Source organism: Olea europaea, unplaced genomic scaffold (genome assembly GCF_002742605.1).
Source record: "Olea europaea var. sylvestris unplaced genomic scaffold, O_europaea_v1 scaffold3415, whole genome shotgun sequence".
Taxonomy (NCBI): Eukaryota; Viridiplantae; Streptophyta; class Magnoliopsida; order Lamiales; family Oleaceae; genus Olea; species Olea europaea.
The window spans coordinates 13,777-27,125 of NW_019253184.1; the positions used below are offsets into that span (position 1 = coordinate 13,777).

The window sequence follows — 13,349 nt, forward strand, 5'->3', positions numbered from 1 at the left end:
AAACCCATCGGAATTCAATGTTCGATCAATCTCACTGCAGGCTCCCCCAACCTTGCTGATTTAGAAGTCTCATTTGAAGACACCCAACTTAAAATCTATCAGGAAAGAGTGAACTTTTGTCTGCATTTAACAAAAATCTCTCTGTTAGTGTTATTTGTGTCAATCTTGTAAAAATAAGTACTACATTGAGATAAGCCCATTATTGTTTTGGTTCGGCCCATAAGAGCCTAAAATTTATAAAAGAAGTCTGTTATTTCTAAACTTGGGGCTAAAGACAAATCGCCGTTGAAGTAGACGAACAGCCTGTCATTGACACTGCTGAGTAACTGAGGCAGCGGCGGCACTAGGCGTAAATCTCTTCATCCAACACCGTAGTTTTATATCGGCGCCTCTCTCTGCTTGCATTTTTTACTCTAAGCTTCATTATTGTAATTGAACGACTTAGGGTTGTTTTGACTTTAAAGGGAAATGGCGGAGAAGGCAGTGACTATCAGAACTAGGAAGTTTATGACCGATCGACTCCTCTCCAGGTAACAGTTTGTAAGGACTGGATAATTGTATTTATTTGAATTATAGTATTTTTGTTGGTTTTATTCACTTTGTACACTTCTCCTTCAATTAATATCTGTTATTTATGGGTTTATTTGGTAGATCATCGATGTGCTACATCCAGGGCGACCCAATGTTTCCAAGGTTTGCTGCTTTACAATATATGGAAATCTATTGCATTTTATTTTGTGATGATTTTTGGCAATATTTTAGTCCATGAGAGCGTAACTTCTAGACGCATGGAGGAATATGTTGTGTAGTTTCTAGGATAGATTATATTTTCTCCTGGTATGATTTTTTGACAATATTTTGTGATGATTTTTGGCAATATTTTAGTCCATGAGAGTGTAACTTCTAGACGCATGGAGGAATATGTTGTGTAGTTTCTAGGATAGATTATATTTTCTCCTGGTATGATTTTTTGAGATGATTTTTTGACAATATTTTGTGATGATTTTTGGCAATATTTCATTTGTTAACCAAAATAATTGAAGAAAAATATTTTCATTTTAGAGCTATACCATGTGTGAACTAGCAATAATGGAATGATGGGAAATAGGAAATGGAGTGAATGAGTAATCATAAATGTTTAAAAATACGAAAAGAAGCTGGTGTATGGTGATGTTTTTTAACTAGTCTCAAGTTCTCTTATTGCTAAATTCAAGCTTTATTCTCTATATTTTTCTTTTACAGTAAATTCTGAGCCAAAGCGTTTGTCCCCTTCAATTTTATGGACGTGAGCAATTGTTATGTGAATTTGTTGTGAATAGAAGTATGCAGCTTTATATCTTACCTATTTATCTTGTTACCGTAGCCTGAACTAAAGGAGAAATTGGCGAGGATGTATGAGGTTAAAGATCCCAATGCTATCTTTGTGTTCAAATTCAGGACCCACTTTGGTGGAGGCAAATCTACTGGTTTCGGCTTGATCTATGATTCTGTGGAGAATGCTAAGAAATATGAGCCAAAGTATAGACTCATCAGGGTAATTTGTCACCCTATTCAACTATTAATGTAATCTTCTATGAAACATATGAAATGCCTTTTGCAATTTACCTATTGATAGTGAGAACCAAATTGTTAGCAGTTCTTCGCTTGTCTTTTTTATGACGAAGCTTTTGCTTAACTAGGACTGTGGGGGTCTCTGAAATATGTATACTTGCTTATTTTGTTTTAGTGTCTCGGTCTTCTATTGTTGAGATGGTCAATAACAAGTCACTAAATTGAGCTTCATGACAGTATAGAATCATTTTGTTTAATAGGTTCCTCTGTAAGTTGTAATACCATGTTTACATCGCCTGGGCAGTTGTTCCTACTGCACATCATGTAGTAGATAGACACGAAACATGTGTCTTCACCCAAAATCGTAGCTCTTTTAAAAGTCAAAATCTAGTTAGTTTTTATTGCCTTCTCCCAACTCATAGCTCTTTTATTAGTGTGTTAACTCTATAATATTTTTTTCCCTTACGTATTTGTAGAAAAGGCAAAAATTTCCAGTTAGTGAAATATTTTTTATATTGCCTCCAATAACTTGGTCATTCTGGGTCTGTGTTCTATGATGGTTGATTTACTTGTCTCTAAAATCTTAAAATATCATAACCTTTGTATGCAGAATGGTCTTGATACGAAGGTTGAGAAGTCTAGGAAGCAGCTGAAGGAGAGGAAGAATAGGGCTAAGAAGATCCGTGGAGTAAAGAAGGAGTATGTCATGTCGCTCTGAGAGATTCTGCAAATTATGTTTGTGAAACTGAAAACACATGCAAGGGTTCTTCACACTATTTGGTCTAAGTTGAAGTTATAAATTCCTTGAAAATACCTTAAAGCTAACTTGTTCATGAAGAACTTGTGTGTTAAGAAAAAAAGCGGATAGGTAGCTTTTCAAGCACTTGAAGAAAATAGATTGGAAGACATTGCCGTGTCTTAATATAACCTTTATGACAATTTTGATCGCATGATATTCTTATGTCATCTGCTTTTGTTGTGCAGACGAAGGCTGGAGATGCGGCCAAGGCTGGGAAGAAGAAATAAGTTTCTAGGATTTTGTGCCTTCCTGGTGTATGAATTACACGGGAAGAGCACTGTCTTTGCTGTGGAGTTTCTGTATCATCGGCTATTCTTAGTCTAATTTGAAAATTTCTCAAGGTTGAATTGTTAAAAATTTTGTGGGATGTTTCTGTCAGATTCTAATGAAGTCTTATCTCAATTACATATCTTACACGAGTTGATGAATTTAGCTTTGCATTGTTAATCTCTTTTGTTTACAAGTTGGATGTGGTTAGAGCTTTGATGTACCAGATGTAAATAATCTCTTTGTAGTCAAATTGAAGGTGGTAATTCTTGAGGCTAGACATGGTTCGGTTCTTAGTTCTAACGAGAATCGAACCGAACCCGAAATTTTCGGGTATTTAGTAAGTGGAGCCATTGAGTCCAAATTTAATTATGGAACGGTTCGGATTTCGGTTTCATTTGGTTCTTAGGTTCCATATTATAATTCAATTTTTTAATATTTATAAAGTTAGATTAATTTAATGAATGATATGTTCAATTTTAGCTCTTACACACTGACGTAGTCCAATCTTATGGATCTTTTATATTTCTTTTTGCTAAGTTCTTTATAGGTTTGATTGTTAAAATCATAGGATGAGGAAGATAGCGAGTTCAAAATAATTTAGAGAGACGTCAAGCTTTAATTCGATTTCTCTAGAATGGCAGAAACGATATTGCGGTAGTGTAACAATTTTGGATAAAACTTAGGTCAATTTAATTAAGTTAGCTTTGGATTAAAATTAGAAATAGAAAAATTATAATTTTTTGGTTTGAACTAAATTAACCAATTAACAAATTTATTTAGAAAAATAAAATTAATTAAAAAATTATGGAGATTCGATTGTTATTCGATTTTTAATATAGAACCGAGAACTTAACCAAATTCATCGGTTCTTAATTTAGATACTCATTTGGATATTTAATTAAGAAAAATCTTTCGATTCGAGAGTTTTGTTCAGCTCTAATAATACTACGAGTAACCTAATCGAAAAACTTGAACTTGTATTTGTAACATTAATCTCTGTTGACTTTAATGGATGTCAATGTAAATGGCCTGTTATAAGTAACCCGTTGAGATGGTTATGTTCTAAAGCTCTTCTTTCAAGTCTATTCTGTTTAGGTTTTTTAGGTGCCTGTACTGTAAACGAGAGGTCTAAATATAGAAAATGAAGTGGAAAAGTGATGTAATTCTAATTGCGTGTGTTTTAAACTTTAGGGAGAATTAGAGTTGGCCTCCCCAACCTTTTGGTAGTGATGGCAAACAAACTCGTCGTGCTCCATCTCCATTGGACCCCGTCTTAAACGGATTGGCAGGATAGGGCGGGAGGATGCCCTGTCCCGTGAAGGAAAAAGTTTAAAAAAAGATTAAAATTAATTTTATTTCTTGACAATTCACCCGTTAAAAACTCATTTTGAACTAGTATTTTTTTATCTAACAATAACATAAATTGAAACTTTGAAAATATAAAATAAAATAAAATAGGGCAATAAGTTGCCCCATCCCTGTTGCCCCACCAGACGCCCCTCGGGGCAGGGTTTGGGCGAGATGGGGTGAGGGTGCTCCGCCACGAACACGCCCCGTTGTCATCTCTACCTTTTGGGTAGTGTGGACAAATAAAATATATGTGTTCATGAACATTAAAATTGACATTCATTGAAAATTTAAATAACATTTAAATCGAAAAGTTTTCATATGAATAATATTGGTTTTGAATCCCAACCGTTTTGGAACAAACTATAAATAGGAACGTACTCGAATAGAAAGACCAATATTTAGATTAATCATTGACAAGACCAAAATAAAAGGATGAGATAGCAATTAATAAATAGTTCCAAATTAACTGATAAACAGATGGAACTAACAACTGCCGTAACAAACCTAAATTAGATATGAAAAGAGTCACTCACAGAAAACTTATTTACAAAAGAAGACTAAGTTAGTCGTAGGCTCGTAGCTCGCAACGCCAACTCTTGCTTTTGTTTCTTCTCCCCTCTTGACATGCACTTACATATTTCTTTTTCAAGTTGTGACGGCATAATAAAATGTCAAAGACATTGCTTTGGGCGCATACAACATTCATCGGTAACCACAATTAAGATCACGACGGTCGAGCTTCCCCTTGCAAGATATGATTATAAACATCTCATTCTAATTCAATGCACTTTGAATCATGTAGGAAGGTCTCATATCACACAGTCATGCGAAAAAAATGGCTGAATGCAAATATGATAAAAAGTTTAACACATCTCATTCTTATTCATTTTTCAATAAAAAAAATGAAAAATCAATAGATCGTTGGGATCTTTTATCTTGGTTGGAGGAGAGATTACCAATCATCTAGTATTCCCTGATGCTTGGCGTCAATGTTGTTATTATTTTTTATTTTTTTATTTTTTTTATTTGAGATAAATAAAAAATAAAAAGAAAGAAAGAAGGAAGGAAAACAATAAAAAGTTTAACACATCTCATTCTTATTCATTTTTCAATAAAAAAAATGAAAAATCAATAGATCGTTGGGATCTTTTATCTTGGTTGGAGGAGAGATTACCAATCATCTAGTATTCCCTGATGCTTGGCGCCAATGTTGTTATTATTTTTTATTTTTTTATTTTTTTTATTTGAGATAAATAAAAAATAAAAAGAAAGAAAGAAGGAAGGAAAACTATGCCTTCGCCATATGCATATTAACTAATAATAGCATGGGACTTCATTTTGACATGTAAAATTTTTGTATTGTTTCAAAAGATTTGATTTTTTCACTGCCACCAACCGTCGAAGCGTCATCTACAAATACTGTATTATAGTTGTTTGATTTTTCACATTTTTCTCCATTCCTGCTATTCTGCCCAAGAGAAGAGTTACATGGCATAAAACCCTTAAAAAAAAAAAAAAAAAAAATGCCAATGAACCGAAAATTCTTTGACCTTGAATTGGGATATTTAGAAAGAACAGTTTGTTATACCGTCAAGAATTCTTGACTATTGCATGGGAATAGGTTCATCTTCGAAGTATTTTTTTTAAGGTGCACTATATCTATTTAAAATAATTCTCACTTCACATATCTGTAGGGTGGGAAGAGGCGAAGAAAAGAAAGAAGCGCTCTAGCTCTCGCTTGAAATATAGGCTTGATGAAGTTTAGCTCGGCCAACGGAATCAAAGATGCTCTTATTTCGCCAAGTCCATAATTACCATAAGACATATACAAATAGGATTGACTGCAATAGTGTCGAGAATTATTATTGAAAAAAATATATAAAAAATCATTGGGCCACATAGGTTCTCCATAATAATTATGACCCATATAAATCGTAAAATAACAATTCTATAATTTTATTTAAATATAAACTATTGTCTATAATGATTACAAAATAAATGAAAAATTAGTGACGTGGTGGCAAATGGCACTTACTAATTGTTTAACAAAGTAAAATTGAAGAACATAAATCTAAATATTAGCAGAAAAAAAGTATAAAATGAAGGTTTTAATAATATAAATTGAAATAAAACTGCAATTGATTAAGTAGCAACATTATAAATATGAAATTAATCAACAAATAATATCTTAAAATCTAATGAAAAGAGATTGAATTTTACAATTTCATGATTATTTATTTATTTATTTATTTTTATTATTATTTGAAATTAAATCAAATAATTTTTTTAGATCAATCACACCCCTTCAAAGAAAAATAAAAATTCTACATGTTAAGAATAATGCTATATAGGTGTCAGCATGTCATTGGTCCTAATATATGGGTCATAAATATTTGTATTTAACTAAACATATAATTTGACGATACGAGTATTGCCACCTAAATTGATGTTAAATATCAGTGGTTAAAACCCACCCATCGATGGTCATAGTAATACTTTGCACGTGTCTATATGACTATATCAATATTATTCATTCTTTGTAAATATACAAAATGCCAAAATTTCTATTTAGGATGTTTTAAAACTTTGTAGTATTATCTTCCTATTAATTTGTTTGCCTAACTATAAAAATACAATAATTGTCTTTATAATTTTTCAATTCAACAATTAAAATTTACAAACAATTATTAACCATAATCACTCTACAATCAAATGATAAAAAAATAATAATAAAAATAGAAAATTAAAAGGAAAGAGAAAAAGAAAAATAGTTTAAATGTTTGTCTGCCCTGTATGGGGCTGTGGTGATGGTTGTGGTAGTACGTTGATTGTGGTGGTTTATTTTAGAGCGCGGATGAGGGTTTCGTCGTATGATGAACAATCAATTTTTTATTTTATTTTTTCTAACATTTCATCCTTTTACTATTTATATTATTTATTATTTTATCTAAATATAAATACTTAGGGCTTGCTTGAGAGTTTGGAGGTAATGGTTTTGAGAAGTTTTGATTTTGAACATTTATGAGGAGTCAGATTTTGAGTGATTTTTAGTAACAATTTTAAAAATAATTCAATCTATTTTTGAGAGTTTATTATTTAGTTGTCAATTTTTATTTATTTTTTAAAAATAAGAATAAAATCACATATATGTTCTTTATTGAAATTTTCAATTTATAATTTCCTGTATGAAATTTTTTCACAAGTGAAATTTTTTTATAAATAATTTTTTACATATAAGTTAATTTTTAACTTAAAGATGAAATATATACTTATGATTAACTTTTATAGTTTTAAATAATCTTATAATTAAATTAGTTTTTACTAATTTTTATATTTTATTGGTAAATTTTTATATTATTAGTAGTACTCTTGCTTTATAAGCAATTGTTTTAATACAAAGTGAGTTTTTATCTTATTAGTAAAAGTAAAATATTTAGTTATAAATTAATTTTTATAGAATCAATTTTTTAGTTAATGTATTTTATTTACAATTTAGTTTTGAACAAAATATATGGATAGAAAAATAATTATTTATATGGTAAAATTGAAAGCCAAATTGGGGAACAATAAAATCGTTGATTTGCTTGGTAGAGAAATATGGTCAAAATTATACTACATCGATTTTGAATGATTTGAAAAATCACGTAAAAGGAGTGTCCCAAAAAACAAAAAAACAAAAACACTCACCAAAGTCAATTTTCTCAACCTCTTGTAAATGATGCTAATAAAAGAAGGTCGGATTTAAAAATATATATATATATATATATATAGGAATTGAGCATGTCAACACTTGTAAGTCGAGGTAAGGTCGTCAATAAATCTTGGAGAAAGCTATTCTGAGAGGGATAGCTTCCAGGGATAAAAAAGCAGGTGTTGCGTGGCAGCTCCTGTTTTGTTTTGTTTTGTTTTTTGTTTTTCTGTTTTTAACTGTCCAATCCTTGAATGACATGTGTCCCCCTAATTTATAAACTTGCCCCAAATCTTGTATTTGTAGCAAAGCTCATAAATCTTCGTTACCATATCTGCTAATTTTCCTATCATATTTACCAACCACGCGATCATTTCTAAATAATTAATAACTATAGCAATTAATAGGATTAGAGGTATACTTTAATAACTATTTGAAATTTAGCAAAACTTATGTGACACACAGAAAGAAAATTGCTGGGTGGAAGTTGCAATTCTCAGGGTGCTAGAGCATCACAGAGGGCGCGAACATGCCTTGCTAAATTTGACTTATGATTGGTCAATTCTTAATGTGGAACATGTGAGGCGTGGGCACGTCAAAAGAAAGGATACAAAAGTTGGTGAGGAAATTTAATGTGGAAATACTAGGGATTGCGGAACCTTTCATGGGGAAGAAAAAATGAAGTTTTTGGCTTGTAAAATAAAGTTACCAAATTTTATATCAAACGAGAAAGAAGGAGGCAAATTATGGGTTTTTTGGAGTGATGATTACAAGGTTGAGTGGGTTCATCTTTCGGATCAAGCTTTACATGGAATTTTCATAAAGGGGGAGTATAAGATGTTAGTTTCGTTCATTTATGCGAAATGTAATGTTTTAGAAAGGAGGAAACTTTGGCAAGAGTTGGAGAACGTTAGGGTGATTGGCCTTCCTTGGGTAGTTTCTGGCGATTTCAATATCATTAGAAATGACTCTAAGCGAGTGGGTGGCCACCCTAGACCTCTTTATGCTATGGTAGATTTTAATCATTGCATTGATAAGTGTTATCTCTTACAGCTACCAATTTTAGGTAGAAAATTATCTTGGTGCAATGGACATGAAGGCTTGACTAGAAGTTGGGCACGGCTAGACAGAACACTGCTAAGTGAGGAGGTGTTGCGTGATTTCCCAGAGGCAAATATGAAGTACCTGCCAGGTACATCTTTAGATCACCGTCCTATGACTATTCACTTGCAAAAACAGTATGCTTCTTATGGCCCGACCCCATTTTGATTCCAACGAATGTGGTGCGAGCATAAGTGCTTTTTGCCATGTGTGGAGGCAGCATGGAAATTGGGAGACAGTGATATGATGTTGGTTGGATTAGAAAAATTAGCGGCTAAACTAAAGGCTACTAAAAACGCTTTGAAAGTGTGCAATAAATAGGTTTTTGGTAAGGTAGATAATATTATTTTGGAGTTAGAAGAACTGGTGGAGGCACTCGATCACAGGTTACAAGACACATATTCTGATGATGTAGAACAAGAATATTTGATTTCTAAATTTGAATTGGAGGAGTGGCAAAGGAGAGAGGAAATTAGATTGTCTCAACTAGCAAGAAAGAGATGGTTGACTGATGGTGATAACGACCCTAAATTTTATCATGCTGTAGTTTCGCAGAGACGCAGAAAATCAAAGTTGAATCAGATGAAGTTTACAGACGGAACTATTCTATCAACACCGCAACAAATACATTCAGAACTTTAGATTGTTCTTACGAGTGAGAAAAGCAGAACTTTGCCAGATTTATCATACATCATTGAGTCAGCAGTTTTGCAAGAGGAAGGAGAGATGCTATGTGCCCTACCGACAGAAGATGAGGTTCGAGCTGCAACTCTTTCGATACCAGTGGATAGCGCACCTGGGCTTGATGGATATAGGTCAGCTTTCTTTATCAAGTGCTGGGATATTATTAAAAGGGATTTAGTGGAGGCAGCAAAGGATTTTTTTGAACGAAGGGGCGCTACCTTGATTTTATACATCATCATATATTGTGCTGATACCAAAGATAGAAAATCCTAGTGATTTTGAAAAGTTTAGACCAATCAGCCTTTGCTATGTTGTGTATAAATTTTTTTTGAAGATTTTGGTTCAAAGAATGAGTGATATTCTTTCTAAGATTATCTCTCAAGAGCAAGGAGCCTTCATTCCAGGTCGGAGTATTTTTTAGAACATTACACTCACTCAAGAATTAGTGAATTTTCTTACTAAAAAGGTTCGTGGTGGAAATGTGATGGTTAAAGTAGATATGGCTAAAGCATATGATAGAGTGGAGTGGCAGTTCTTGCTTCATGTGTTATCATCTTTTGGTTTCCCGGTAAGGTTTTGCAAGTTAATTGATCAATGTATATCTACACTATGGTTCTTAGTGATGATGAATGGAACCATGCAAGCCTTTTTTAAATCTTCGAGTGGTCTTCGCCAAGGAGATCCATTATCCCCTTATTTGTTTATTATCATGCAAGAGGTGCTGACTAGATTGCTAAAGAGAGGTTTTCAGGAAAGACGGATTGGGTGCTTCTCACACTCTAGGGGCGCAAGTGCAATAACTCATTTGATGTATGCTGATGATTTAGTAATTTTTGCCAATGCAGGGAAAAAGTCTATCAGAGAACTCAAGAAGGTTCTATGTCTATATAAGAGCTGGTCTGGTCAAAAGATCAACAAGGAGAAGACTGCTATATTTTTCTCAGAAAATTGTTCAGTGGCTTGGAAAGGAGAAAGACTAAGGGACACTAGTTTTAAGGAGGGTCAATTCCCAATTACTTACTTGGGAGTTTCGGTGGTCTAGGGTCGATTAATTGCCCACCATCTCGAGCCTTTGGTGGAGAAAATTAGAAAGAAAATTGCAAGTTGGAAGCTGCAATTGATGTCGCAAGGGGGCAAACTGGTTTTACTTCGTCATGTCCTCACGTGTATGGCTACCCATCTGTTGTCCGTGTTGAATGTTCCAAAATCTATTTTTAAAAGACTTAATTCCATCCTCTCATTTATCTTTTGGGGTGAGGCTAATGGGAGGACTAGTAAAAAATGGTGTTCTTGGGATAAACTCTATAGACTGGTGGTGGAGGGGGGAGGGATCGGAGTTACAAAATTTGAAGATGTCCAGTGTGCCCTGCACATGAAATTTGCATGGAAATTACTGTCATCAGATTGCTTATGGGCAACTTTTTTTTGGGCAAAATATACTAAGCATGGTTTGATTGATGTTTCCACTTTGCGAAGTATAGGTTCTCGATTTTGGTGCTTTATTGCGGGATGCATCCCTGATGTGATTAACAATAGTCAATGGAGGATCAGGGAGGGTCTATCTCGTTCTGGTATGCTCATTGGTTAGAGGATGGCCCGTTGGCAAGACATGCATCACATATTGGTCAAGACATGTATCACATATTGGACAGTGGATGGAATGTGGATCAATTATTGCAACTTGTAGGGGAAGATAAAGCCGCTAGTGTTATGGCTAAGGTGAGTAAATGTAGAGAGGGGGATGATGTTCTTATCTGGAAATCGAGTAGTCAAGGAACCTTCTCTTCCAAGAGTGCATGGGACATGATTAGAATTCGAAATCCTCAAATCTCTTGGGAAAAATGGGTATGGCACTCTGCACTCCCAAAAAGATTTTTAGTGATAATGTGGAAGGCTTTTTCTGGAGCTCTAAGTGTTGATAGTAGAGTTCGTCAAATGGGTGCAGCCTTAGTTTCTCGTTGTGATTGCTACCTTACGGGAAAGGAAGAAACTACTAACCATGTTCTGAGTACAGGCGAGGTGGCAAATGAAGTTTGGAGGAAAGTTTCAGTGGCTTTGGGCATTCGGTGGAGATCTAAACAAAACTGGCATGATAGAGTACATTTATGGTGGGCCAGAGCACATAAAAAATCTCAGGCTGGGTGTTTACAAGGGCTACTTCCAACTATACTGACGTGGAGGCTATGGATGAGGCGTTGTAAAGCGAGAATGGAAGGTGTTCATGAAACTGTGGAGCAGATTTTTCACTCGATAAAATTCTGGCTACAACAAGTGTCATCCAATCTGAAAAAGGAATGAGCTCTCTCGAGGTCAGAAGAATTACTTCTTAGAAACTTTGATATTAATCCAATGGTGACACAAGAGAGACCTCTTCGGATCGTTAAATGGGCTAAACCTGCGGCTAGCAAAGTAAAACTACATGTAGATGGAAGCTGTCTAGGCAATCTAGGTATGCCTGGCAGTGGTGGGGTTGTGAGAGATGAAATGGGCAAGTTGATAGCAGGTTTTTCGTCTTTCTTCGGATATGGCACTAACAACGAGGCGGAGTTGCGAGCGCTTATTGATGGATTGACCTTGTGTAAGGATTTGCGATTAAATCAGGTTGATATTGAATGTGATTCACCGTTGTTAGTCTCTTGGATTTTGGTAAGGAAATGTACATTATGGTACTTGTGGGATTTTTGGGAAGATTTGATAGAAATTCTCAAGAATTTTGACTTTCACATCATGCATCAGTATAGAGAAGCTAATCAGGCTGCAGATGAGTTGGCGAAATTAGGTGCGATGGGGAAGACAGAATGGTTCTTATCATTTATGGAACTACCAAGATTTTGTCGAAGGTTGATCCGCTTAGATAGGGTGGGTGTGTTGTACATTCGTTAGAAAAAATAGGCTATTTTCTGTTGTTTGATTATATTGATAGGAGCTTAGTCTATTAAATAAATAATTACATTTAGCTAACAAATATATTGAATTCATTACTAAATTTAAAAAAGGGGAATTTACATAAATGTCACTAAAATTGAATATGCACAAAAAATTTTCATTTGCACCAATTGTTTTCCAAAAATGTCATGCTTTTCCTGCAAAATGTCCATTTTATCCTTTGAAACCTTTTTAGGAGCAATAAATGGTTGATTTGAATGCAATTAATGGTGTGATATGATTATTTATTTTATTTATTTTTAACATTGAAGATATGAATATTATATTGTAGAATATGAATTTTTGATTAAAAAATAGGTGAAATCTAAAAAAAAAAAAAAAAAAAACACACACACACACACACGCACACACGCACACACGTAGGAATAGAAACCCTACATTCTTCTTCATCATCTCCATTCCATCATCAACAAGGCAACAAGAAAAGCTAATGATCAATCTCAAAGGTACGCTACTAAAAAAAAACATGGATAAATGTGTATTTTATTGATTAATATGAATTTTTGTTAATAAAAAAGGATAAAAGAAATTTAAAAATGAAACATAAACTACAAACCCTAACTTTTCTCCATCTTTTTCATAAACTACAAAATGTTATTATCACCATTAATGTTTTGAGTAATTTCTTCCATTCAAACCAAACATTGTTTTCATTAAATGTCTTCTTAATGACAAGGCCAATCTGACCTTTTCATTTTGTCATTTGGTAGCTCAATAGTAATGACCATACTTAATGTGCTGTGCTGAGGAAGCCTGAGTTCCACCCACTACCGTCTACTTTCCAACATTTTCGACATTTCAACTATCGAATTTGACATTTACAAATAGTCGGGTTAAACGTTTGAAATGTCGAACCCGACATTTATAAACTGTCGGGATATACAATTTTACTGTCAATTTAGACACTTCAAAACGATGGAAACCCTTGATTTGACGTTTTGCTATTGTACCGATTTACGT

At 33.8% G+C, this 13,349-nt stretch overlaps 2 protein-coding genes across 7 annotated transcripts; both read left to right on the forward strand.

Annotated features, from left to right (window-relative positions):
- Positions 1-270: 270 nt before the first annotated feature.
- Positions 271-2,778, forward strand: LOC111386082 (40S ribosomal protein S24-1-like). 6 transcript variants are annotated; one of them, XM_023010507.1, is made up of 6 exons: positions 271-371; positions 465-530; positions 652-693; positions 1,438-1,534; positions 2,162-2,250; positions 2,536-2,778. In XM_023010507.1, exons 2-6 carry the CDS (start codon positions 469-471, stop codon positions 2,672-2,674), a joined length of 429 nt encoding a protein of 142 aa, XP_022866275.1. In that variant the 5' UTR covers positions 271-371; positions 465-468; the 3' UTR covers positions 2,675-2,778. The 6 variants fall into 6 exon arrangements, with proteins under 6 accessions (XP_022866275.1, XP_022866274.1, XP_022866277.1 ...); XM_023010506.1 differs by having other exon boundaries at positions 271-349; XM_023010509.1 differs by having other exon boundaries at positions 335-349; positions 465-540; positions 1,364-1,534.
- Positions 2,779-6,746: 3,968 nt separating this feature from the next.
- Positions 6,747-10,485, forward strand: LOC111386085. The gene is made up of 9 exons (XM_023010513.1): positions 6,747-6,830; positions 6,936-6,956; positions 8,103-8,277; positions 8,536-8,669; positions 8,712-8,850; positions 9,097-9,346; positions 9,428-9,574; positions 9,814-9,847; positions 9,910-10,485. Exons 1-9 carry the CDS (start codon positions 6,747-6,749, stop codon positions 10,483-10,485), a joined length of 1,560 nt encoding a protein of 519 aa, XP_022866281.1.
- Positions 10,486-13,349: the final 2,864 nt, after the last annotated feature.